Source organism: Acinonyx jubatus, chromosome E1 (genome assembly GCF_027475565.1).
Source record: "Acinonyx jubatus isolate Ajub_Pintada_27869175 chromosome E1, VMU_Ajub_asm_v1.0, whole genome shotgun sequence".
NCBI classification, from domain to species: Eukaryota; Metazoa; Chordata; class Mammalia; order Carnivora; family Felidae; genus Acinonyx; species Acinonyx jubatus.
Genome location: NC_069397.1, coordinates 52,371,526 through 52,399,163, shown reverse-complemented (window position 1 = coordinate 52,399,163; position 27,638 = coordinate 52,371,526). Strand labels below are relative to the sequence as shown.

Here is a 27,638-nt window from a genome sequence, read left to right as displayed (position 1 = left end):
AAAATAATTTTTTTAACGTTTATTTATTTTTGACAGAGAGAGAGAGAGAGAGAGAGAGCGAGCATGAGCTGGGGAGGGGCAGAGAGGGAGACACAGAATCCAAAGCAAACTCCAGGCCCCCAGCCATCAGCACAGAGCCCGACACGGGGCTCGAACTCACAGACCGCGAGATCATGACCTGAGCCAAAGTCGGGTGCTCAACCGACTGAGCCACTCAGGAGCCCCCCCCCCCCCCCCCCCCCCCCCCCGCCCGCGCTGGTCTTTTCATAGAAGGCCTGGGAAGCAAAGCCCTTGACCTAGAGCAATGGTTCTCAAAGCGTGGTCCCAGGACCAGCGCATCAACAAATCTTAGTTCAGAGCAGAAATTCTCGGTCCCGGCTCAGACTGGCAGAGCCAGAACCTCTGCAGGGTGCCTGCATTCTGTGTTTTGACATTTTCCCTGGTGATTCTGATGGGAGCTATAGATTGAGGGCCACTGATTCAGAGAACGATGTTAATACCAGGAGGTTCCTCTTCCCCCCCTCCCCCCCCCCCCCCACATCCGCTCACTCAGCTGCCAAGTGTAGTGACATAAATGATATCAGGGACGTTACAAGGCGCTCTCTCCCCGTGGTGTCTGCGGCTTCATAGGAGACCGCAGAGGCTTGTACAAGCAGAATGTTCTCCGCTTGGCCTTGGGGCTCTGTTCCACCCGCCCCACCTGCTCCCGAGCCTGCAGAGGGCTGTGAACCAGAGAATTGATTCTTCAGGCGGGATCTGCCAGTCGCAGCCGGCGGGGAGGGGCCTGGCGGCTGGAGGGACACGTGTGCCGGGAGGGAAGCAGGAAGTGACTTCGGGAGAGGAGCCGGCCGAGCCAGCGGCAGCGGGGCTGATGGAAGTGGAGTGGGGGCTTGAGAGGGCACCGTAGTGAGTCAGCTCTTTCTCCCTTCAGCGCCTTGGTTGGGCCGGAGGCCCGGGGTCTGGGGCCCTCAGGAGAGTGTGGGACCTGGAAGGGCAAAATGGAGTTTGGAAGGCGGTGCCCTCCGGGGAGAGGAGGGGGTCGGGGGGAGAAGCCGGATGGCTGTGGCAGGTGGCAGAGGAGGGGAGGGGTGCCCGGAGCCCCCTCTGCCCCTGGCCGGGGTCGGCTGGAGGGTGTTGACCTGCCTTCCTTTGACAGTGGTTCACCAAATCCTCTTTGTTCGTCGGTTCATGGTGGGCGTGCGGGTGTGTGTGGGGGGGTGTCCCTGGGGCCCTGGGGCCCTGCGGGGGGAGCAGAGGCGGGGCAGTCAGCGTCCCCTCCCACTCATCCTGGGGAGCAGCACGGCCTTTTGAACCTGACTGGACATTTGGTGACGGTGCAGCTGGCCTGAGCATGTGCATTTGTAACCCTTCCCCGGGGTCACTGGCCCCCAGACCACACTTGGAGCAGTGAGGTATCAGAGAACTTTCCACAGTCCCATCGGCCCAAGCCTGAATCCCGTTGCTGGATTCAACTCGTGGAGCGAGTGTGTGTGTGTGTGTGTGTGCGCGCGCGCGCGTGCAGTTTCATTAAATGCTGTTCCCACCTCTCCAACATCATCAATACCTTGAGGCCGGCTCTGGGAGGCAGGGCAACAGGTTAGCGAGGGAGAGAAAAGAAATCCTGTATCAGTCAGGGAGCCTCCTGTGCAGCTGGAGAAGAATGTGTGCACACATCTTTAAAGTTGGGGAGGGCAGAGAATAATCCTCCCTCTTGCAAATTAATCCACATTTATGTATTAACATCCGGCCCACAAGGAAGTCTGAGCCCCATCGCGGGCGGTGCTGGGACTGGCGCCCCTGTTCCCAAGGTGCCACTTACTGGCCGACCTATTGGAGAAAACTTTTCATTCACTTGGGACTCTGTGCCAGTCTTGCCGGTCCCTCCCTCGCAGGGCAGGGGAAGTCACTTTCAAGGCTCTGGGCCTCCTAGAAGCGCCAGGGTTAGAGCAATGCTTTCCATTTTAATGGGTGTGAGACTCCCTCACAGAACTTGATAAAATGCAGAGTCTTGTTTCAGCAAGTCCCGGTGGGGCCCAACATCCTGCATTTCTAACTGGCTCCCGAGGGGGGAGGGGGACCACCCTTGGAGCAGTGAGGATTTAAAACAGCACCTGGAAGAAACTTCTCCCAGGGCCACCGGGTTTGCATTTTCAATGGTAAATGCTGTGATTCTTGGGACGGAAAGGGCGTGCTTGGCCTTGCTGATCCTTTCCCTTCTATCTTGGGTGCTCAGGTAGGTGCAGACAGGCTGGGATAGTGCTGTCCCTCAAACCAGGCCCCCCCCCCACCCCCCCCCACCCCCCGCTCCCGGAACACCCAGAGCTCTCTTGGTGGCGAACCCACAAAGCCCACGTTGACTTTGGCCTGTTGGCAAATGTATGTGGTTTCCTCTTCTCTGTAGCTGTTAAAAGGCACATTCAGTACTGAAAAAAAAAATTTGTGTTTATTTTTTTGTTTGTTTGTTATGACCTGTCTTAGATGATAAGTACTAAGGGGTGACAGCTGTGTGCCTTTCTTTGCAAACGCTGTTTTAAATTTTATCCATAAGCAGCCAGAAATAGAAGGTTGGGGGGGGTAATGATCCAGATGTCTTGGTTGACAGAGAAACACAAACCACTCATTTTAGGGGGACCTAACATGATGAAGTATGTAAATGGGTGGGTTTTTTAAAAAATATATTATTTTTTCTTTCTTGGGGGCACTCCCTTTCCTGAGTTTTTATTTAGACACAGTCTGAATCCATAGACGCTGTTTCTCTTAGAGGTTTCCTGGCAAGGGAGCTGGGCTTGGGCTCATCTGGACTCACCTGGGGACCCACAGCCTTCCCAGGTTGGAGTCCTATCCACGTTGCTGAGCCCCTTGGCACAAGGGCCCCCGTCCACCCTCTGCCACGGTTTCCTTACGGGGTTAACAGAGTCAGCGTCTTTAGCTCTTGGTCCGCGCTCACAGAGCTCTGGGACCTGGCTGGGCTGAGCCCCGTGGGGTCGTGTCCAGCCCTGTGGGAGCTGGAAGACCGGTGGGCAGTTGAATGAGCCCTTTGAGATGAGGCTGTGAGCCCTGATGTTTGTGTACCGGAACACGGGGCTTTTCAACAAATGGGTTTCTCTGCCTTGTAACTTTCCACAGCAAGACTCTGATCCTCTATCGTGTCAGAGCTAGAATTTAAAACGCGTTCAAGTCTAGAGGAGTTCCGCTGAGCGGAAACAAGAAGGAATGGTACTTCCCTTTCTTTCCTTGGTGGGCAGTAGTGTGAGTTCCGTTTCATTGCCGGTGTGCTCAGTTGACAGGGAAATGCTCCCTCTTCTAGCTCCCTCTCCTTGTCCTTGCTGAGTGTCCCATCAAGGTAAGCTGGCCCCTTTCTTTTTTGTTTTAATTTTTTTTTCTTAAGTTTTTAATTTATTTTTGAGACAGAGAGAGACAGAGCATGAGCAGGGAAGGGGCAGAGAGAGAGAGGGAGACACAGAATTGGAAGCAGGCTCCAGGCTCTGAGCCATCAGCCCAGAGCCCGATGTGGGGCTCGAACTCACAGACCGTGAGATCATGACCTGAGCTGAAGTCGGACGCTCAACCGACTGAGCCACTCAGGCGCCCCATAAGCTCGCCCTTTTCAATACAAGTATTTTTTGGATGCCAGGAAGCCCCATTTCATAGGGGTGCCAGGTGTGAAAAGGTATCATCCCTGTTCTTAAGCAACTAATGATGTAAAAGATATAGGAGGTGAGTCCATACAAAGAAAGCACCGCAGGTGTGCATGGAGACAGGCGTGGAGAGGGGTCGAAGTTGGCGTTAGAAGGTGCTCTGGGCCTGCTGGCTGGAACGAGGGAAGGAAGGCATTCTGGGAGGGAACCCGATGAAGAGTGACTTGGAGGCAGGACTTGCCGAAGGTGCCACAAATGACTAGTTGAGCGGGAGTTTGGGGTGGGGGGGGGTAGTGGTAAAAGAGTCGGTGGGGTATGCCCTTGGCAGGCCATGGGGAGCCATTGAAGGTTTGGTCAGGACTTAGGTGGGAGAGCTTCAAGAGGGAATCTGAGTTAGTCACCTGTATTTGGAGGAGACAGAACCGATGCTGGGCAAGGACAGCCGGAGTAGGCAGGATGTGCCAGAAGGCTGTAATCAGACCCTCCCCGTGCTCTCTTCCTCCCCGCTGAATAATCCACATTTTATGAACTTCTTCTCTTTGAAACTATCTCCCCAATGTCCTAAGCTCTTCCGTGGGCTCCTCTGGCGTCTCCCTAGGCGTCCCCAGGTCTGTGCGTGCAGGGTTAGATGACTTCTGATACGTGTGGGGCTGGACGAAGAGGCCGGGTCTGTGCCGGGTCTTTGAGGCCGCTGAGGGATGGCAGGGCGGAAAGGTGCATAGCACCAAGCCAGATCGTGGGCCGGCTCAGGTGGAGGGTGTCAGGACACCTTAGCACATGCAGGTGTCCCTGAAAGGCACCGCTGGCGGCTGACCCCCCTCTTGCTCCTCTGCACACAGCTGTATCCAGCATGCTCCAAGGCCACAACTCTGTGCTCCAGGCGTTGCTGGGGACCTTCTTCACCTGGGGGCTGACGGCAGCTGGGGCAGCTCTCGTGTTCGTATTCTCTAGTGGACAGGTGAGTTGGCATCGCTTGGGTTCTGAAGTTTGCAGGGGGCGGGGCTCTTGGCAAGCTCTGAAACCACACAGGGCAGGTTTCCCCCGGTAAGGCCACTGGCCACGCCTCCTCACCTCTGTGGTCTTTCTAGGTCCTGTTTTTCCCTCCTCCTCTCCCTACCCGGCTTCCGCTCCCCTCCTGGTGTGAAGGAAGGAGGAAGGGAGCCCAGTTATTAAGCCTCCTTTAGCTCCTGCCTGGTTTCTAGCTTCCAGCTTGTTTCCTTCAGTCCTGGTGCAGGTGGTCAGTTTGGCAGGTTAGCCGTCCTGCCCTATGTCCTTGAGCTAGCTGGGATGATTGAAAAGCCCTGGGGAAAGGAAGGCTATCTGTTCCCCTTCTCATTGATGGCCATCTTTTCATTCTCTCCCCGACCCTCTCTGGGATGGAGACACACAGACTTGTCTCCCCCTGCCCCCACAGACCCCCACCCCACCCCTCACCCCTGTGCATCCTCTACCCCTGCCCCCGGCAACCTCACTCACCCTGGTGCCTCCACACCCCACCCCCACACACCCCGTGCACCCCTGTACCCCCACCTCCCCACATTCTCCCACCCCCATACCCTACACTCCTCCTACATACCCCACGCAGACTCCCCTACCCCCGCCCCTCCATGTGCACACCCACAATCCTCCCAGCCCACACCCTATCTCTCCATATGCCCCCGCCCCATACATCCCATATACCCTCACGTACCCCACATGTATCACACAGCCCCCCCACTCCCACTCACCCCCCACCCCTGACACATACCACATACCCCTCCCCAGTCCTCCACAACCCCAGCCCACCTCATATACCTGAGATTCCCTCCCCTTCCCCAGCCCTTGACCCCCTCGGTCCATAGGCCTGGAGCGGTCAACCTATCTTTATCTTGAGGAATTGTCAAGTCCCCGCACCCTTCAGCAGGCTGCCTTAGAAACTGTAGGCGTGATAAGCGAGGGAGTGATTTAAGATCATTTAAACATGCCATGAGCCGGATCTGGAAAGGAAAACACAGCCTAGGAAGTTGGCAAGCCAGACGCTCTTGTGTTAGAGACCAGTAAGATGGGTGTTTGCTGTCAGGTAAGCTCTGACTTCCCCACCGCCCTCCCCCTCCTCTCCTCAGTGGGAGGTTTGGAGCCTATGAGACTTACACCACCGGCATCCCAGCTTGCCCTTGGCAGGTAGTGAAACCTTTCAAAACCCAGTCCCTGAATGAGAGACACCCAAGTGGCAGAGGAGAGGGCCCAGGTCACCTCCTCCTTCACGACAGTCACGCCAGGTTTTCTGGGGTCCCGTCTCTGTGCCCTTCTAGGGCAGGGCAGCCCATGGTTGTATCTTCCGTAGTTACCCTGCATTGAGGAGAGGTCTCGTCGCCCCCGGGCGTGCTGCCCTGCCGAGGGCTGAGTGAACGGCAGCACGACGGTGGATGGGGCCCCAGAGCCCCGTGTGGCCTAGGCCAACACTCTGGGGGCACTTTGGGAGGGAACAGGTGCCTTCCCTTCTTCACCGAGGTGCCCCCTTCTGCTGTGGAGCCTCAGAGCCCCTAATTTGTCTCGTATTACTATAATCACCAAGGTCAGTAGGAGAAATTGCTGAAGACTTCTACTGTGTGGAGGCACGTTCCCCATGAACGTCATCACGTTTGGTGATTCACTAGAAGGACCCACAGCACCCAGAATATAGTTGTACTCATGGCTAAGGTTTAACACTGAAAGGATCAGCAGGAGAAGGATATAGGCAGAGTCTGGGGACATCCGTGCACAGGCCTTTGATGCTCCCTGCCTCCTGTGAGGGGCCCAACGAGGGCGTTCCTTCCCCCAGCAAGGAAAACGCAGTTAACACACGTGTGATGTGTCCGCCCGGGGCACCCTGTGGAGCCTCAGCCCCAAGGATTGTACCGGGGGTGCTCATGAAGGCAGTACATGCTGCTGAAATTCCAGACTTGCAGAAGGAAAGCAGGTGTCCTGCATCCACGACCTTGTCTGGAAACCAGCATAGGCACCTTGACCCACCCTTACCAGGGAATGGAGGGGGCAGTTCAAGCACCACGTTCCCAGAAGCCAGCCAAGGACCAGCCTTGCAAGCAGGACCTTGCAAAGGTAGCAGGCGTGGGTGGGCTACAGGCAGGTTGCATGAAAAGTGGGGGGAGGCACGGCGTTGGGAGGCAAAGGTGGCCAGAGACGGGAGTTCACAGAGATGTGCTCTGGTCCCCGCAGCAAACCTCAGCTTCCATTCGGCTAAGATGGGGGCCGCAGTGAGGGTCATCTGGGATAGTAGACACGCGGACGCTGCCCTCCGCAGTTGCTCTCAAACGTCTCTTCGCTCAAGGGCGCCTGGATGGCTCAGTTGGTTAAATGTCCGACTTTGGCTCAGGGCGTGATCTCACGGTTCGTGAGTTCGAGCCCCGCGTTGGGCTCTGTGCTGGCATCTTGGAACCTGGGGCCTGCTTCAAATTCTGTGTCTCCCTCTCTCTCTGCTCCTCCCCCTCTCATGCTCTGTCTCTTTCTCTTTCAAAAATAGATAGACATTACAAAAAATTAAAAAAAAAACGTTTCGCTCAAAATTTGTTTTCTTGCTTTAAAATATATTTTAATTGTAGGAAACTCATAACGTATGAAAAAGCTTAAAGAAATAATAAAAAAGGTGCTTCTCAGAAAAAAAAAAAAAAAAAACAACTCCAAGCCCTGAACCTGTTCATCCAGAGTTCAGTTATATTCGCGTATACATAAACTTACCCGTATCTGTTTCTTTACATGACAGGGATCAAATTTTATGTAATATTTTACAACTAGTTTTCCTCACTTGGTATCATAAACATTCTTCCTACATCCCTAAATGCTTTTTTGGTTATTTTGATCACTTCGGTTACTTAACTGGGCATGTAATATTCTGTTGTAAGGATGGTCTGCAGTTTATGTAGCCCTTCCCCAACTGTTATGTCTTTTCTCCTAATGTCTTTAGAAACACTTTTGTGATGAACATACACCTTTGAGCACCTAGCTGATTAGTTCCTTGAAGTAAATGTCTAAAAGTGGAAAAGCTTAAAAAGTATAATTTTTCTCCTTTCAGGATCCAGATGAATGCTGATAGAATAATTTTGTTACCTGACTTCTTTATTAGATCTGTCTGGTTTCATTAAATTATTTGGTTGGCCAACTTTGCTTATGTCATGGCACACCTAGAGGAAAATGTCATTTGTATGGCTTCCTGGAGTCAAAACTTTCCGTCCACCTCCAGCCGCTCAGAGGTGGGAGAGGGCTGAGCAGTTGGGGTAATCACCTCAACCAGCCTGTAACGTGTTCACGGGGCTATAGATTATGTTCCTAACTTAGACTACAAAGTTAAACAGGTATTTTTAAATGGAAATATAAAATGCATATAGAAAAGCGCACATTTTATTTTTATTTTTTTAACATTTATTTTTGAGGGAGAGAGAGCAAGCGAGCACGCACGCGTGTAAGTGGGGAGGGGCAGAGAGGAGGACAGAGGATCCAAAGCAGTCTCTGTGCTGACAGCAGCGAGCCCGATGTGGGGCTTGAACTAACGAACCATGAGAACCTGAGCCGAAGTCGACGTTCGACCGATTGAGCCTCCCAGGTGCCTCAAAAAGCGCCCATTTTATAAGTGTGCAGCTTGATGATTTTTCATGATCGCCTATAAAACTAGTACCCAGGTCAAGAACTAGAACAGCACCAGCCCCACAGCAGCCTTTCAGGATCCTTTCTAATCCCTACCCTCCATCCCCAACCTCCACTGCCAAGAGCAATCCCTCTCCTAGCCTGTGCCCGCAGAGATTAGTTTTCTCTGTTTCCGTACATGATATAAATGGAGTAATCATACGGTATGCGCTCTTCTGCGTCTGGCTGATTCCACTCTGTTTATTTTCCAGCTTCCCCATGCCCCTGCCTGATTATGGGCTCCATTCATGCATATGTCGTGTGTGTTCTCATTGCCGTGTGGTATTCTGTTGTGTGAATACATCCTAATTGTTGCATCCATGCTACTGTTGGTGGGGCGTTCGGGTAGTTTCTAGTTTTGGCTCTCACAAGTACTGCTGCTGAGAGCTTCTCAGCTTCTCTGAGAGCTTCGGTGAGTCCAAGTAGGCGTTCCTGTTAGGTGATGATTTCACTACGCAGGGGTAGCACTGCTGGGTCATAGGGTATGTTCATTTCCAGTTCGCTGGCGGCTGCCAGTTCGTTTTCCAAAGTGGTTGTGCCACTTTGTCCCTCCACCTGCAGCGTGGGAGAGTTCTGCTTGGTCCCCATGGTCCCTACCAACACTTAATCAATTTCCATCTTTTAGGCCAGCTACTTACTAAAGGTTTACAGTTATCATTCACAGGAGAGCCAGGTAAAAGACAACACGTGGGTCAATGGAAGGCAAGCACCACTGAGAAAAACTCTGATTGGCTGTGGGATAGATGGAAGGCTAAAAAAAAAAAAAAATCTTCCCCCTGGTTCTTGGCCCATTTGATAAAGGTTCCAATCCAGGCTTCTAGCTGGACAGGTTGACAAACTTAGGCACGGGCCAGTCTTTATTCGTGCGGCTCTCTTAGATCATATGGTTTTCTCTTATCCCCAGACTCATCCCTCAGACTCTGAAACATCTTGTTTATATTTTCAGAGGCGGATCTTGGATGGAAGTCTTGGCTTTGCTGCAGGGGTAAGTAGCGTGTCAGTAGGAGCGATGTAAAACGGAGACATGCTTATTCTAACATTTCTGTGCCAAGGGGGTATGTCCAGTCTCTCTTCCTGCCACCTAGATGCATCTCTCTGGGCTCCAGGTGCTAATGGCCCCTTCGTATCTCCGCCCCTACTTACCGTCGAGCTTACTGAAATGCTCCCACCTCTCAGCGAGAGAGGCCTGCTTGTAGGGCAGCTGTCTCAGGACTTGTGAAATGAGGTGGTTTTTAGGAAGGGCCTCCACGGCGCTAGTTAAATATCTTTTCTCTCTTTCCCTTCCCTTTAAAAGCCCTTTTTTTATTGGCATCTCCAAACATGTTAAAGTGGAGAGAATCCCAGGTAGCCATCATTCAGCTTCAAGCATTACCGGTGTTTTGCTAATTTCATTTCTGCTGACTTCCCCCAACCTTCTTGAGAGGTTGGAATATGTTGTTAAAGCAAATCCAAGACATCGTGTAAGTTCACCCGAAAGTTAAATCCCCATCTCTAACCGGATGGCTTGTTTCATTTTGTTTTTTTACAACATAATCCCCTCATCACACTTACCCAAATTAGCAACTCCTTGCTGTAAGTAACCTAACAGCAGATTTTCTCCCACTTTTTCTTAAAAAAAATTTTTTTTGATGTTTTTATTTTATTTTTGAGACACAGAGAGAGCACGAGCTGGGGATGGGCAGAGAGAGGGAGACGGGGAACAAAGCGCGCTCTGGCGCTGACAGCAGAGAGCCTGAACCCACTTGCCTTAAGATCATGACCCAAGCCAAAGGCGGTCGCCTGGCCCACCGAGCCACCCAGGCGCCCCTCGTCCAGTTTTTCAAAGGGGTCATCGAATCAGCAGTTGAGCAAGATTTTCATATCGATTATATCTTTTAAGTGCCTTTTATTCTTAACAGTCCCCCCTTTTTTTTTTCTCACTCCAGTAATTTGTTGGAGACACTGGGTCTTTTATATCCGTAGAGTGTCCCACATGGTGAATTTGGCTGATGGCTTCCTCGGTGGGGGGCTGTGCACCTTGCTCCCCGGTTCCCCGATCTGTGAGCCGGGCGTTAGAGCCTGGGGTTTGGGGCGTTCAGAGCCCGCTTCCCAGGCACGCATATACGGTGGTGGGATGTTCCGGTTGTGTTCGTCACACCGGAAGTCCCGTACCACGTGGTTTTCTCTTCCGGGTGATCGGGATTTGGTTCCTTTGCTTTCTTTTTACTGTGATCTGCAAAAACTGGCCTGGGGGTGGGGTGTCCCAGAGGTCGCCTAAGTCAGCAGCCGTCAGACTGGGGTCCGTGTACCTTCCAGGGCACACAGAGGCCCTCCCGGTGGTGCACAGAGGCACGGAGAGTGTTCACGAAACCCGTTTCCAGGTCCTCAGCGGCCACAGGCTGTCTTTCCTGAAACCCACTCTGGTTAGGACACCCTGGCAGGCCGAGGTGCTCCTTGCCCGAGTCCCCTTCCGCGTTTGCCCTCTCCCACTTTACAAGATAGACGCACTCTTGTCATACTACCCTGTCCCTAGGTGGCAAAATCTCCACGCATAAATGGGGGAACGCTTGCGATGTTGGTGCTGGAGTGGAGAAAGTGAGGCCTCCAATCACCGATCCCTGGGCATAAATCCTTAAGTGGTTCAGACATGTCTCGCCCTTTGACTGTGGATCTAATCAAATTGTTTGCAGAGCGATGCTTAAATACCATTTTGGGATTTGGGGCCTGTAACTTGGATAAAATTCAGAGAACAAAATGACATTATTGTAACAAAGTATCTATTTTCTCCATCCTCTTCTTTATGCGAACACATTTCCTCTTTGCTTATGTTTAAAAAAGAAAGAAAAAGGCAAGAAAAATAGAAACAAAATTGATTCCCAACTCTTAATCTAGTGACGACCACTTAATATTTGTCCATGGATGTATGAGTGAATGGAAAAAACAAGGGGGGGCCTCATCCATGAAAATACACATTCCCCCCCCAAAATTTATTTTTTAGTGTTTAGTAATTATAAAACAGTGTATTGTATTTTTGTTGTTAGAAATCTGTTCTCTACCACTAATCATTTTAATGGTAACTCAATCTGGGAAATTGTTACTTAAGCAGTTAGAGCCCTAAGTTCACGTGAATTTTCCTAAAAATTAAATTAAAATGTATATAGACATTTATATTACAAAGAAGTAGGATAAATAAATCATTAATAGACTTTCTAGCGTAAAACAGAAGTTGCTTTAGGGTAAGATTCTGTGGGGAAAGAGAATTGAAATTTGAGTCTGGGAGAAAAAGTAATGATGTAAGTTTTGGGACTTTTCAAGAAGAGTTCGCTTTTTTGTGTGTTTAGGATGTAGCCTGTGAACAGAAGAGTACGTAAAACATGAACATACAGTTTATATATATATGTTTATATATATATTTTAAGAGGATAAAATATTTGTCCGTGGATATATGAATGAATCACTAGAGTAAGAGTGGGAATCAAATCCCTATGCTGTTTAGATCCCAGTGGATATAATTAATTGACTGATGAAACAAATCAATATTTATATGCCAGAAATGAGTTTGCACCTCTTGAAATTCAAGATGAAAACCTTTTAAATGTTAACTTTAAAAGGAGTGAGGGGGTACCTAGTTTTTCAAAAATTCTTCTAGGGGTTACATAGATACAGAATTTGAAGAACTCTGTTCTGTACTGTCTTTCTGCTTTTGACTAGGCATTTGTGTCTCCTGTTCTAGGTGGCTCTTTTAGGGCAAAAGCCACTGTAAGGTTTATATAGCAAAAAGCAAAAAACAAAATGAAACAAGAAAGGGAACAAACAAGGAAAAGCAGAGAATAATAGTCTTCAGGACATGTAAGAATAAATTTGGGAGGGTAATGAAACATGAAAATTTTAGATGTAATTCTCCCCCCCCCCAAAAAAAAATCATCAGGCCACTCTTTTGTGGTCATTTAAGTATGAGGATCTAAAATAAAATAGTTTTACTTCCGCTTTTTAATGTAGTTGTTTAAAAAAAAAGAGATTCTAAAAATTATTTACGTGTATATGCTTTTTTCTTTTATTTTTTAAAGAAAATAGGATTTACTTTTCTGAAATTGACCTTGAGCTAGTTCCACAGGAGGAACTTCTGGAAAGTCACCAGATGCATGGAGGAAAGTAAAAGTGTGCTGTGGGAGACCGTTGAGACTCAAAACTCAGGAAATACCAGTGGCCTTGGTGACTAGTAATGGGTTCTCATAAATGCTTCCCCAAACTAGGGAGAAGGCAGTAGAGCCCAGGTGGCCTGAGCTGTAATAACCACTTGTACTAATCATAGGAATAATTTGTATTTAACACAGCCATTCTGTTGGCTAGGACAGTAGTTCTCAACTGGGGGGCGGTTTTACCCCCCGCTGCAGGGGGGCATTTGGCATGTTCAGTTGTGACAACTGATACCTAGAGGGTAGGGGCCAGGGATGTTGCTAAACACTTTCCAGTGCACAGGACAAACCCCCCCCTCCCCCCCTCCCCCCAGCCAAAGACTTACCTAGCCCAAAACGTCCGTGGTGCCACAGCAAGAAATCCCGGTCCAGAGCATTTTGATGTATCCTCTCTGGTCACAGAGTGGAATGTATAAAAATACAGATGTATTAGAAGTTAAAAAAAGAAGAAGAAGAAAATCATCCTGCCTCCCCCCCGCGCCCCCCCCCCCCCCCTTGCTTCTCAGAGGTCACCGCTGTTAACCATGAGCAGCTCCTTGGAGAATTGTTTATTATGCATGTACAAAGTATCGGCATAAACATGCCACAGGGCTTGCTAGCCTTCAGCACGGCTCTGAGATGCTTTGAGTAAATATCTTGAAAAGGGAAAGCCAGCCATCAGTCGGTTGACTGGGGTCCCATTGTACTTTGCATAGATGTAACATGTTTTCAGATCAGCGGGATACATTTAAGCATGTGTTGTATGTGCATTGACACCCGTCTCTGCTTTAATGCTGCAGTGATGTATCTACACAATATATAATCGTGCACCGAGAAAGGAGATTCCTGGGACAAAGGACGTGGTGTTTTAAATGTGCTTAGCGGTATATTTCACAGGTGTTTTTTTCCCCTCATTAGCAGGGCCTTGGAAGCATTAATCAGTTCTCCTTAAATGACTCTTCAGAGAATCCCATTTGCCTTCCGCCGCCTCCCCCCCGACTCCTGACTCCTAAAAAAGGTTTAGACTCTTTTAAGTCTTTCATAATCGTTGTCTTTTTCTTAGTACCCATGTCAGCCGTCACGTTTTGCCTGAGGTGTGAACTTAATGGGGAGAAATTTTACCGTTAAAAAAAAAAAAAGGCAGAAAAAGAAACCTAGAGTATTACAGCATTAAAGCCGGAAGAGTTTTACAACTTAAAAAAAAATTGTTTTTAATGTTTATTTTTGAGAGAGACAGCAGAGAGAGATAGGGTGAGCGGGGGAGGGACAGAAAGAGAGGGAGACACAGAACCTGAAACAGGCTCCAGGCTCCGAGATGTCAGCACAGAGCCCGATGGGGGCTCGAACTCTCGAACTGTGAGGTCATGATGTGAGCCAAAGTCGGGATGCTTAACTGACTGAGCCTCTCAGGCGCCCCAAAGCTGGGAGAGATTGTAGATGGTTATAATAGCTAATATTTATTGCACGTTTGTTGTTTACAAGGTGCTCTGCTGAGCACTTTGTGTCAACCATCTAATTTAATTTTCATAACGACTCCATGAGGTATGTAGCATCTACTATTATTTACTCCCACTTTACAGCTGAGGAAATAGGCATAGCAATTGTAAATGAATTGTTCCGGATCTCCCACGGTGAGCAGAGGCAGGATTTGAACACACAGTCTGACTCCAGAGCTTTCCCTCTTAAACCACAGTGCCTCCCGGCTGATGTCTGGTCCAATTGCCCCTCATGTAGAGGCAGGAAACAAATGCAGAGAGAAGAAATGACTTCTCTAGAATCGGAAATCACTAGGTAGGGGCAGAGCTAGGACCAAACTCAGCTGAGAAGTCAGGAGCTGCTGACATTTAGCTGTGTGACCTTGGGCAAGCTCCTTAGTGTTCCTGGACCTCAGTTGATTCTGCTCAGTTGACTGACATTGGGCTTGATGGTTTGTTAAGGGCTTCTTGGTTCTGTCCAGTTAAAGAGGCGGGTTCTAGCATGGGTTAGTGTATATCCTTTTTTCGTAAGGCAATTGGGAAGCGTTCGTTCCACTTCACCTGTTCACTCACTCACTCACTTGTTCGATGGCAAATTCACACATGCAGTTGAATATCTTTTCATCCGAATTGAGATGAGCAGTCATCGCCCCGAAAGGTAAACATTTGGGGGAATTCGAAGAGGCCAAAACATCAAGGGTCACCATTCACCATTTTAATTTTCTTTGCTCTGGTTTTGATGTCTCTTTGGTGAGGTTGATATTCACTAGTAATCTCTGAATCAGTGTACATCCTCTCTCAAGGAAGACACGCTTGTGTGGAATAAACAGGACCAGGAACCTGCAGAAGAGAAAGGCAGCCTACCAATCAAGAAGCTTACTTGTAGGCAGGAAGAGGCAATTTAATATCTATTCTTTAATCCCATGGGGAGCTGGGTTCTCATGAAAGGCACGATTTTCTTAAGGAGGGTTTGGCTGAATCTGTTTTTGTGCAGAACATGGTGAATAATATTTTCTCCAAATAACTGGCTCCCTGTTGGAAGTTAGTGATGCTCTCCGGTGATGGCCTCAGAGTCTGGAGGGACGAGGGTGACCAGCTGTTCTCCATTTCCATGGCGAAATGGATGGGCAGAATAGACTCAGCAGCATGAGGGATTCAGGGAGATTTCAGCCAGAGGCAGTGGAAAAGTGACCTGAGCCAAAGTCAGACGCTTGACCGACTGCACCACCCAGGTGGTGGTGATGTTTGTCCGTTTGAGGGCTGAGACTGTCCTCAGCCAAGAGGTGACGAGGTGTACTGGGTTGGCTTGATGGGACTTGGAGCCGTCTGCCCCGGGGGTCTCATGTGACCGGCTAACTGTGGCATGGTGTGTGGAGAAAAGGGGGTGGGGGAAGGGCGCCTCTCTAAGCAGGACCATTCACAGCCTCCCTCCAGGTTCTGTCACGATTGGCAAGGGGCCACCTGCCGCTTCTTGCCTCCTCTGCCTCTTGCACGGGAATGCCGCGGGACACTGGCGCTCAATTTCGTAACCGAGGGCTTTGGACCCTTAAGGTTTGCGTGAAAAGCGTGTTATTTGTAAAGGTCTCCCATGGCCAGTTTACAACGGGAAAACTTCTGTGTCTCCGCCGAATGTTTTCAAACCTTGCGAGGCACGAGCAGCAGACACTGAATGCACCGTGGGGGGCAAGCCTGACTTCCGGCTCGGCGCTCCTGGACCCCAAACCGTAGCGGTTCTGCTGGGCACGAGAGCGATGTGGTGACAGCTGTGTCCCCTGGCCCTCCCCTCACCTTCCGTGACATGTGCCGGCAGGATCAGGGCCTTCCTTCCTGACACATCCGGACCCTGACTCCAGGGGTGGCTGGGTGAGAGAGGAAGAAAGGAGAAAAGGGAAGAAGAACATCCAGGAAGGAGACAGACCATCACTATTATTATTCGTGTGTCTTTCCTTTTCAATTTCATGCTTCAGATCTCCAGTGTCATTATAAACAGTGTGGGGGAGGAAATGATACACGTTACCTCCCATCTGCACTGACATCTACATGGAAGAACCCACGTGTATTGTCTCGTCCTGCTAAGCAGCTGGCCCGTGTGGCTGTGGGGCCTGCCCAGAGTCGCCTGGATGCTTACCTCGCTTCCCTGCCTCGCCCGTCCTCTCTCCCTGCCTTTCCCGGGTGCTCAGGCTGTCTGTCCTCTCGTGGCCTGGGCACCTCTGCTTCTCCCTTGTTTCCTCTTCCTTTCCTTGCAGGCCTGGGCCCTGCAGGGATTGGGGCCAGGGCGTTCTCCTTGGGGAATACCTGCTCCTCTTTGTGTGGGGCATCCTTCCCTGTTCCGTGAAGGGGAGGGGCGAGTGTATGCAAGTGACCAGCAGCTTAAAAAAGGGCTTTGAGATTCCGTTTCAGTAGTCAGATGTGAGCGCTCCAAAGACAGTAGCTCTTACACATCTCCCTGCAGGAGCAGGTAAACGTGTAATAGATATTCCTTAAGATGACTGGCTCAGTTTCACTCATTCACTCATTCATGCATCCATTCATTCATTCAGCATTTATGGAGGATCTGTTGTATTTCCAGGCACTGTGCCGAGTGCTAAGGATTTGAAGGGGTGATAGGACGTGGTCTCTGTCTTTAAGGAGGTTACAGTCTAGTTCTAGTGGAGAGGTGGGCACCCTGCCTGTTTTTGTCGGCAGAGATTTATTGGCACCCACCACGCCTGTCTGTCTGCATACTGTCTGCGGGGCTCGTGCATCATAATGCAGAGTGAGGAACTGCTAAAGGACCATATCGCCTGCAAACCCTGAAGTATTCACCGTCTGGCCCTTTGCAGAAGTTTGCCGACCCCTGATTTAGTGTTTATGGTGGGGTTTTCTGAGGCCTGTTGCAGTACAAACAGCCCGAGCAGGTGTCCACAGCTCCGTGCTGTGAGGGGCTCGGGCTGGCGGTCTCAGAACGTCCCTGGAATGTCTGGTGTTCCTGAGCAGGTGATTTCCTGGGGGAGCTAGGTTTTGCGGGGCGCGGGGGGGGGGTTCCTCCCCAAGGAGGCCTGGCCTTCCTTGGCTCATGAAATCGATGCTACTGCTGCCCCTTTGCTGGGGTGGGCCTTTGAGGAATCTTCAGGGGATAGCTTTGCAGGGCAGCACGGTGAATTACGTGGACCACTTTGCCCTCATCTTGTCACATAAGGCACACTGTGTTAGGACAGATGGCCAAGGACAAAAATGTGCGCTTTGAGATTGTGAATGAAAACTAGGTTTTCGTTCGTTTGTGCCAGCTCAAATCAACCTCAAGCTGGCAACCGTCCTCAGCACCCGTGGTCTAGCAGAGTGAGCTCACTTGGCCTCACATCCTCGGCAATTTAGTCCCAAGGAGCTTCTCTCTGGCTTTGGAGAAATTCCCTTCGTTCTGATGCAGTGGTTCCACTGCAGGCTGCATGATAGAATCCTCTGGAAAGATTTAAAAAGCCCAGTGGCCTGGACACACCCTGGACTAACTACGTCTAAATCTCTGGGGCTGGGATAAGGCTTCAGTGGTTTCTCGAGCTCCCTGGGTGATCACAGCAGTGAGGACCCAGTCCGAACGGGGATGACGGTTTAATGAAGGATGGGCTGGTGTTTGGAAAACAGCAGACTCCCTCCAGAGGCTCCAAGTAGCTGTGGGGCTAAGAGTCTGGCTGAGCCCGCGTGTGGGGCTGGGGCCGTGGTCACAGGGGCGCTGGGTGTGGAGGATGGGGCCTCGGAACCCGGACCGGGGGGCCCAGGGGGAGGCTGCTGCCGTGGCGGTCCACTGTGTGCCTGGCAGGTTGACTTTGATACCAGCCTGAGTTGGGAGGGGACAGATGTACTCACACGTAGGTTTCCCAGTTGGTTAGGTGATACTGGTGTCCCAGCTGCCGGAATGAGAACTCTGGGCTCCCTGACACATGCAAAAGAAAGACGAGAGGCAGGATCTTTGCGGCTTGGAGAACTTGAATGTGAGCTTAAATTCTCACCCGACGCACAGTCTTTGTTGGATCGCACGCTGTGTCTGAAAAAAATCTCAGTATGGGCAGGGCCTTCCGGGAGTCATCTAAGGCATCCCTGTGCCATCAGACAGGGCAATGTTTTGCCTAATCCAGACAGATGGTGGGGATGGGGCTTGTTCCCAAAGACTTTTATGAAGCAAGTCTCTGCTTTTTTTTTTTTTTTTGTAACCTAATTGAGTGTTTAGCTAGCTTGTTAGAAACTTACCTAATCTAAATGTCTTCTGCAATTTAAATAAGAGAGAGTAGCTGACATCATCTTTCTTTGGCATCTTGGCACAAATCACATTACAAAGCATTTACTTAGGGTCAGTTCTTTTGCAAGATACTCCAAGTGCAAGGGGTCAAAGTCAATCTTGGTTAAGTCTTGTCCTGTGGCCTTAGCGTGCCAAGACCAAATCTCTACACATATTATTAACACAAGTGCTTTGTGCAAGGCCTGCCTTTGTGCAAGGATTGCTTCTGATTGCTTTTTAGTGGTGGCTCACTCACAGGAGGGGAGAAGAACCGGTCATCAAAGCTTTGTCAAGCGCCTGTGCAGTTTTAGCGATGGCTCAGACATGTGTTCTGTTTGCAGAAGAACCATTTATTTTCTTCCTTCCTTAGGGAGTGGCTGCCCGGAAGGTGGGAGCAGGGAGAGGATGGGCCTCAGGCCAATCCATCCACCATTTAGTGAGCACCTACTGTGTGGAAGGCATTGTGGGGATACGTAAAGACGCAAGATATAATCCCTCCCTGCAAGAGGCTAAGGCTGGCTGGGTTCCTGCAACCACTAGACAGGTCAGCATGTGGTTGTAGGAGGGTAATGTGTGCAAGGTGACAGGAAGCCTGGGGACAGGGAGGAGTTAGGGAGGACTGCTTCAAGGATGAAAATGAAATTGGAAGAATATGTAGTTTGAGGATGGGCACGGAACGGGGAGGAAATGAATTCTGGGCAGAAAGAAGAGCATACTGGAAGCACGGGCATGGAAAACACAGGACTGTTGAAGGAATGGCGATTGGTTTGGCTGGAAGCTGATGGCCGCAAGGTAGGTTGGGGCCTGGATATAAACAACCTGGGGCCCCGCGGAGGAGGGTTTGCGCTCTGTTCTCTAGATTGGTGGGGAGACCCTGGAGCTTTGAGGGAGGGGAGGTGACCAGAGTTGTAATTTCAGGAAGTGGGTTCTCTTGGAAGCAGATAGCATGGCCCATAGGGAGCAGATAGCACGGCAGCGGGAGGCAGGTTGGAGGCTCTTATGTTACTTTAGGTGGACTCCTGGACTCCTTAGAGGCCTTGAATCAGGCAGAGGCAGGGGAGTTGGGAAGGGAGAGAACAAAGGTCAGTCCTGCTGGAGAACTGGGGACTTGGCGGTCCTTTGATTGCGAAGGTAGCCAAAGAAGTTCAAGCCCATCACAGGTACCGTGTTCCTGGGGCTCCTTCCCCTGGGGCAATCAGGGAATTTGGTATCACCTCCTGGCTTAGGGGCTGAGGAGGGCGGGCTCTACCAGAAACAGGGAGGTGGAGTTTATATCAGGCTTTTCTCTTTTGAGTGGGTTTGTACTTTGGAATCTGTGTGGCAGGATGGTCTCTATGGCAACCAGCCACCTACACCTAGCTGTACTGATGGTGATGCTTCCTTCTGCTCACTGTGCTTTTAACTGAGAGTCACTGAGACACCCCCCGCCCCCCCCCCCCCAAATAGTGGCTTAAACAAGAAAGACTCCTGTCATGAAGAAGAAATCCAGAGACTGTGGCTGGGAAGGTAGATCCATGGAGTCCCGAGGGATCCAGGCTCCTTTTCTACTTGGTGCTTTGCCCCAGAGGGAGGCGTTTGCCTTTCTGGCCCAAGGTGGCTGCTGGAGCTCAGGGCATCACAGCTGCCTCCAGGCAGCAAAATGTCAGCCGGGAGGGAGATTCCCTGTAAGTCTTGCCTGACAGCTCCACTTGTAGCTCATTAGCCAGAACTTACCGGAAGACCGCATCTACCTGCAAGGAAGGCCAGGACACCCGGTCTTTCAGCCGTGCTGCAGTGTGCCCAGCTAAACAATGGGATTGTGCTCCTAAAGGAGATGGGAGGATGGAAGCTGCAGCAGGCAATTAGCACCCTCGGCCACACAGCCCATCACGGAGAGAACGTTGAGCATTGATGCTATTATTGATTTGCCTTCCCTGTGTGTTCATTTTGTATGTGGTTGTTCTTTCAAGTGAACTGGGTTATTTTTTTCTTCAGTTTCTTTCAAAATGGGGGAGTAAAAACATGAACTTGGCAAGAAATTCAAGTAGTACGAAGGGTATGCAGTAAAACATGAGTCCCTCCATGTCTGTCATCAGCCAGGGCTTTGGAGGCCACGAATGACGGAAAACCTAACTCAGTCTGGCAAAGGACTGATGAAGGAAATGTGTTGGCCCGCGCATTTGAAATACCAGGCACAGAACTGACCTTGGATAATACTGCCAGACTCTGTAGATCCAAGGACATCACTGGGGCCTGGGTTTCTCCGTCTCCTGGTCCTGTTTTTCCCTGTGTCTCCACTTTTGGGTACTGTATTGACATCCTCTCAGACTCACGTCTGTGGGGAGGAGGAGCCCTTCTCCCCCAGCTTTAATGGCCCTTGGAATTGAGTTTCATGGGCAGGAAGTGACAGGCCTCACTTGGGTTGTGTCCTCTTCCCCGGACCCTAATTCCTGTTGCCATGGGGATGCGGTGTGTTAATTGGCCGGGCCTGGGCCACATGCCCACCCCTACTGGCCTCTTCCTCTTCCCCGTAGGTAAAAAGCAGAGACTAAAATTGATGAACAAGGGGGGTTCTTCTGAAGCAAAATGGAGGTGTCCTTGCCCCAGTAGCTGTGATGGAGATTGGGTGGTCAACGTGCAGCAAACGTGCCCACATTCTTCAAGATACAGCAAACATCACCCACACTTCTTGTGCCAGTTAGAAACCACCCGAAAACATGGTGGCTTAAGTCAACAGCACTTTATCACTTCTTTTGCTTCTGGATCGACTGGACTCAGCTGGGTGGTTCTTCTGGTCTTTCCTGGTGTCACTCATGGGGTCGGGGCATCTGGTGGCTCAGTGGGGCTGCGGGGTATAGGAGGACTCACTCACAGTTGTGGAGACTCGGTGCTACCTGTCGTCTGGTCTCTGTCGCGCACAGTGGCTCATGGGTCAGTGGTGCAGGTGGAAACTGTAAGGCCTTTGGAGGCCTGGCCTCAGGAACGTACACAAAGTCGCTGGTTGTGTTTTATTGGCCAAAGCAAGTTGCAAGGCCCGCCCAGATCCAGGGGGTGGGGAAATACTCCCTGGTCCTTGGTGACCACAACCTGCAAACTATCATGGCTCTGTGCTACCCTCTACCTCCTCGCTTTGCAGAGGTGATGCCTGTCGACAGTCTACCCTTCCAGGATCCATAGACCCTTTTTGTTGCCGGGTGCCATCTTGTTGTCATTTCTAGAAGTCCCGAGACCTCTCTCCTGGGTCTCCCTTTGTCCTGTTTTCTCCATCCTGCTTCTCAGCTTCTCTTTGGGTGTCACTCTCACCCAGTGGGAGGAAATTCTGTCTTTCTAGGTTTCCATTCCATTCACAAACGAACACGCAAGGAAGGAATCTGAAGACCCAGTGAAACTTGATTCATGCTCTGGGGGCAGGAGAGAAGCAGAGCTTTTATAGGCCCAGATTAGTCATAGGTGTTCTGGTCTCCTGAGAGGAAGGAATTTGGGCTAAATTCTTAGGACAAGAGCCCCACTGTTCCGGAAGCAAGAATTAGCCGTTGGGTGAGGTGACATTCTGTGGCTAACAGTAATGTAATCGGTCTGGAATCTTTTCATATGGGGACACATGACCTTTTGAGAGTGGGTGTGTGTCCACACTATGGAATTGGAAGGACCCAGGAGAAATACCAGTTCTTAACATTCCATGCTTCAGCATTGTTTGGTTTTGTTAACCTGTATGACTTTGATTTTTTTTTTTTTAAGTTTATTTATTTTGACAAAAGGGAGGAGGGGCAGAGAGAGGGCGTGGGAGAGGGGGCTGAGAGAGAGAATCCCAAGCAGGCTCCTCACTGCCAGCCAGGAGCCTGATGTGGGGCTCGAACCTATAAACCACAAGATCATGACCTGAGCTAGAGTCTGACACTTAACTGACTAAGCCACCCAGGCGCCCCTGATTTTTTTTTCTTTAAAAAAAATTTTTTTTTTTAACATTTATTTATTTCTGAGACAGAGAGAGACAGAGCAAGAACAGGGGAAGGTCAGAGACAGAGGGAGACACAAAATCCGAAACAGGCTCCAGGCTCCGAGCTGTCAGCACAGAGCCCGAGGCGGGGCTCGAACTCATGATCTGAGCTGAAGTCGGACACCTAACTGACTAAGCCACCCAGGAGCCCCTGATTTTTTTTTCTTTAAAAAAAAATTTTTTTTTTAACATTTATTTATTTCTGAGACAGAGAGAGACAGAGCATTAATGGGGGAAGGTCAGAGAGAGAGGGAGACACAAAATCCGAAACAGGATCCAGGCTCTGAGCTGTCAGCACAGAGCCCGAGGCGGGGCTTGAACTCACGAACCGTGAGATCATGACCCGAAGTTGGACACCTAACCGACTGAACCACCCAGGCGCCCCTTTTTTCCTTTTTTTTTTTAAAGGTCAAAAATTTCCCTTTCAAATTCAGGCATCAGTCTTATTCCCTCTTTGCAGGGGAATCTCTGCGTCATTTTGTGAACAGAATTTAAGAATATAAAGAGCATATTGCTGAGGGCAGGGTGGTGGAGTGAACGTCCATCCTGGTGTTTCTCTGATGGGCGTGTAGGTCGGGCGGCAGGTCGGTTGCTGAACTGTGGATTTATCCCTCTTCTCACTCCCCCACTGCCCCCAAGCGTGGTGAGTGCAAGGAGACCAGAGAAGCTATAATCAGAGGCTGAGGACGCTCACTCCTGCCTTCTCCCAGGGCCCCTTGGAGAGTTTTGTCAGCCTCTGGCTCTCCTTCCACAATGCCTCCCATCCCAAGGAATCGGACCTCAGGAGTGCCTCCATCATACCTCCGATTTCCGAGGCAAGAGGAGCCTTCTTGGGCAGCTGATCCTGCTCGGTGATGAACAGTGCTGGGCTCAGACAGGGAGTCGGGAGCCCTGGGTCGCTTTTCTAGCTGAGCTGTTTACAGTCCCTGTGATTAGCAGCAAGTCTTGTAACCTCTGGGCATCTCATGGCTCCGCCGAGACTGAAATCCTTCCCCTCCTACCTCGTGCAGAGAGTGGAAGGGAAAAATCGGGGCATGATGGTTTAATGCCTCTGTGCCCTCTGGAGCAAAGCGAGAACAAACTACCAGAGAGGCAGCCGCCTTGCTAGCTTGCTGGTGGATGCTGCTCTTTGCTGTCCGGGTGCCCTGGCTTTTAATCCCACATCTGACTTTGGCTCGGGGCCACGATGAGCTGTTTCTCCACGCTGCGCCGAGCAGCAGTGGGAATAGAACCGTCAGGCCCGATGGCGAGTCAGCTCCGGGAGGATTGTGCGTTTGACAAGCCAGTGAAGGGACATGGAAGCCTTCGCGCTCACCTGTGCAGATTTTTTTTTCTTTTTTTCTTTTTTTTTGGGGGGAGCGTTTCTTTGGAAACGTCTTAACTTTCTGAAGCCCTGTTCTTCTTGTGAAGAAATCAACCACGACAGCCCTGGGGCTAAGTGAGTTAGTGTTCCAGGAGGATAGAAAGGAAAACAAAAGCAAAAACATATCTATTAAACGCATAAGCAAGGGGAAAACGGGTTAGTATTGTATCGAAGAAGGAGGAAGGGACCCGGAATCGTTGCCTGTGCAAAAGCGTTAAATACATTACCCGTCTGAATTTGCGGAACCCTCTGTAATTATGCATGGAGAGGTCTGTGGGGTGGGGTGTGTCCATGAGCTGACTGCAGGGAGCACTTACATCTTACGGGCTCGTGAGTCCCAAATATTATCATCTGACAATGGTTTTATTGCTTTATACTTTTCAAAGCATTTCCCCATCCATTACCTCATCCGACCCTCATAATAATCCTGTAGCTGTAGGCTTTCTTTTTTGCAAATAATAGATGAAGGGTGTGCCGTATCTCATGCTGGACTTTTCCGTGTGACCTGTTCCTGGGGTGCTGGGGGCCGTGGGGAAGAGAAGGGAGCCTCCAGTACCCTCCTGAGATCCCGCCAAGGTGTGCCAAGCACTGGGGGTAAAACAGAAAACAAAGCAACCCCAAATTCCTGCTCTCATGGGACTGCCGTGCTGGCAGAGAGAGTCACAGGCTACACTCTACGCTAAAACATATAGGATGTCAGACGGAGGTGAGTGTGAATGAGAACAATAAAGGAAAGGAGGAGGATGGATACTGGGAGTCACGACTGTTGCAGTTTTAAAAAGAATCAATCAGTGAAGATGCTAAGGAGGTGTTCCCGATGTGTGGAAGGCTCTCAGTCACGTCTTTTGACGTATTGAACAAATAAACAAAGGCTCAAATGGATGGATGGATGGATGGGTAGGCGGGTGGATGGATGCGCAGACTGTGGGTGGATGGGTGAGTGGATGATGGATGGATAGACAGAAGAGGAAGGATGGGTCCTACCCCCGCCTGCCCCCGCCCCCCACCCCCTGCCTCCAGAGACCTGTGCTTCCTTCAGGAGCCTTACTGTGCCTAACTATTTTTATATTCCCTTGCCCCATTTCATGCATCAATGTGGTGCACCCTAAGTGGGACCTCACCTCATGTAAGACCCTGGTGAGGATGAGCCCCTCCCTGCTGGAGAGAACCAGCATCCCACTGGTTAGGAATAGGAGGGCTCCTGGTTCTGTGCAGGTTGGGTTGGGAGGTAAATTGTTGCTAACTGGTCAAGGGAGAATTTGCCTCTCGTTTACTCCAACTCAGCCTTGTCATCGTGGACCTCATGTCCTAAGTCCTGGGAGCTTGCCTGCTCTGTCTTTCTGGGAGCCTGGTCTCTTCCACATCCTTGGCATGGAGACTTTGCTCCTCGAGGAATTGAGTGTCTCATTTCCCCCTTCTTAATTTCTTAACCCCTATCCAAGATGGCACTCAGTGCTCCTTGGCAAGCGTTTGTAGCTCTCTGCTTATTCTGTACGGTCCTTATCTCTAGATCCTAACTGCTTGTTCATTTCTCTTTCCTTAGTCCCAGACTGGAGGCACCTGGAAGGCAGGGGCTGTCCTTTCCACTGTTGAAACTTTGTCCCTAGTACAGAAACTCCAACATGGTTGGCACTCAAAAAAATATGTTTTTTTAGTGTATATTATTTTTGAGAGAGAGAGAGAGAGAGAGAGAGAGAGAGAGAGCGCGCGAATGGGGGAGATGCAGAGAGAGGGGACAGAGGATCCAAAGCGGGTTTTGTGCTGACAGCGGAGAGCCAGATGCAGGGCTCAAAGTCATGAACCCTGAGATCGTGACCTGAGCCGAAGTCAGATGCTCAAACGACTGACCCACCCAGGCTCTCCAGCACTCAAAAATATTTTTTTTTTCAGTGTTTATTTATTTTTGGGACAGAGAGAAACAGAGCATGAACGGGGGAGGGGCAGAGAGAGAGGGAGACACAGAATCGGAAACAGGCTCCAGGCTCTGAGCCATCAGCCCAGAGCCTGACGCGGGGCTCGAACTCACGGACCGCGAGATCGTGACCTGGCTGAAGTCGGACGCTCAACCGACTGCGCCACCCAGGCGCCCCAAAAATATTTTTAACATAAGCATTGAATGAGTGTGGTGAGTGCATTAAAGGTTTTCCTTGGGGTTGGCTGCCTTTAGGGCCAGCCCAGTTTCTCCAGACCTTCTGTGTGCACTGATGTACATCTCTGGAACATCAGGATGAAATCTCAAAATAGACAACGAGAAACCCTACCCTCTGGGTCTATAAGGAAATCGGTCTTTCTGATCCTTCCAACGAAGGAAGAAATTAATTGAATGTAAACTCATTATATCTCTGAAGCACTTTGAAAATTTCCCCATAATTTAATTACAGTGAACTTCTCAGGATGTAGTCATGCCAGGAAATGTCTCAAACTGTCAGTGGCGTGGGGTGAGGTAAGGGCAGGGGGATTGGGTACTGCGGGTGGGGACTTATTTCTAGAGGACATGTGCTTTGGTATTATAACGAGCTATGGAGTCACCCTGGTTCAGTTTGATCCTGGTTTCTCTAATTAGTTGTGTGAGCTGGGACTTTGTAAGCCTCAATTTCCTCATCTGTAAAACAGGTTATAACAGTGCTGTCTCCTTTACGGGGTTGTTGCACACATGAAATGAGTCAAAATATTTGAAGCTCTTAGCACAGTGATGGTCACATAGTAAATCTTGATTAGTATTATCCTCTGTATTCCCTCAGGGGAAACGGGTGGAGGACACACATGGAATTTGAAATTAGTAGAAGTTAGTGAACTTGGATATCAAGGTTTGGATCAGCTTTCTTTCAATATGTGACTCTCACATTACTGAGCATCCCTTAATCGCCCGCAGTTGATTATCTTACCTGTGCACACTCCTTCCTCCTTTCTTCCTGGCAGCACCATCTTGGATGCTTTCTTTGTTCACGTATAACTTAAAAAAAAAAAGGGATCATACCAGACATAATGTTTAAGAGCATGTTCTAGGGTGCTTGGGTGGCTCAGTCAGTTAAGCGTCCGACTTTGGCTCAGGTCATGATCTCACAGTTAATGGGTTTCAGCCCCGCATCGGGCTCTGTGCTGATGGCTCAGAGCCTGGAACCTGCTTCAAGTTCTGTGTGTGTGTGTGTGTGTGTGTGTGTGTGTGTGTGCGTGCGTGTGTGTCTTTGCCCCTCTCTGCCCCCTCAGGAATAAAATAAAAAAAACAAAGTTGTTTTTAAAGCACGTTCTTTCACTTCATATATCCTGAACTTTTTTCATATTCTCTTGGATCACAAGAACTGCCCATGTTTGTTTTCACTTTTGATTGAGGTATGATGAAAACACACCCAACTGCACGCAGTGACTGGGATATTTTTAACCAATGACCTGTTGCTCATTTCAGTTGGACTTGAGGCTTTGAATCGTTGTTTACTTTTATCAGGGCAATAGATGTACGCGACTAGGAAGAGCAAATGTTCGTAAAAGGCTTATAAAGAAAAGGACAGCATTCCCTCCCCTGCCTCCCACAGCCCCTTCTCTTTCCTAAAAGTGACCGCTTTTGTCTGTTTCTTGAGAAATTTTCCCTCATATTTCTAAACAAATCTATTCTGCAATTTTTTTTTTTTTTTTTTTTGATTGGGAAACCAGTACCCTTCAGTCTGGTCATTGTTCTTTTTAGGTATCTTTAATAGTTTCCCCCGCTGGCCCTGTGTTCTCTCTTGATTAATCTTGCTAGTTGGCCGTGGGGCCTCCTGGATGAACCTCTCGTTTTCCTCTCTTCTCTATTTTATAATCTCTCTGCTGTTTTGTTCTGCACGGTGGGAAGTTTCATGGACCTTCAACTCCATAAAAGGAGCAAATGTTTTTTGTTGGTGTTTTCATAGTTTCGGTTTCTGAAAACTTTCTTGTTCTTGTTTTTGTTTTTGTTTTGTTTTGTTTGTTTTTTCTTTTCCTTCCGGCGCCCTGTCCTTTTCAATGTTGTCTCCTTGAATTCCCAGGGTTCTCTCTAAGAGCCTTCTTTCTTCCTGTTTGGTTCCTGGGGTCGCCCGCGGGAGCATTTAAAGACAGTCTCCAGGGGCTCCTGGCTGGCTCAGTAGGTGGAGCCTGTGACTCTTGATCTTGGGGTT

General features: G+C 49.8%; 1 protein-coding gene across 11 annotated transcripts in view; it reads left to right on the top strand.

Annotated features, from left to right (window-relative positions):
- SLC39A11 (solute carrier family 39 member 11) overlaps positions 1-27,638 on the top strand; it is a 422,497-nt gene that overhangs the window by 80,975 nt on the left and 313,884 nt on the right. For 10 of the 11 annotated variants that reach the window (XR_008294188.1, XM_053212146.1, XM_027047966.2 and 7 more), the window contains 2 exons: positions 4,478-4,596; positions 9,241-9,279. Coding sequence is in view for 10 of the 11 variants with exons in the window: in XM_053212146.1 (XP_053068121.1) it covers positions 4,478-4,596; positions 9,241-9,279 (158 nt within the window). In the remaining variant the exon portion in view is untranslated. Of the gene's footprint in view, positions 1-775; positions 907-4,477; positions 4,597-9,240; positions 9,280-27,638 lie in introns of those variants that run through there. The other variant, XM_027047968.2, reaches the window with a different exon arrangement.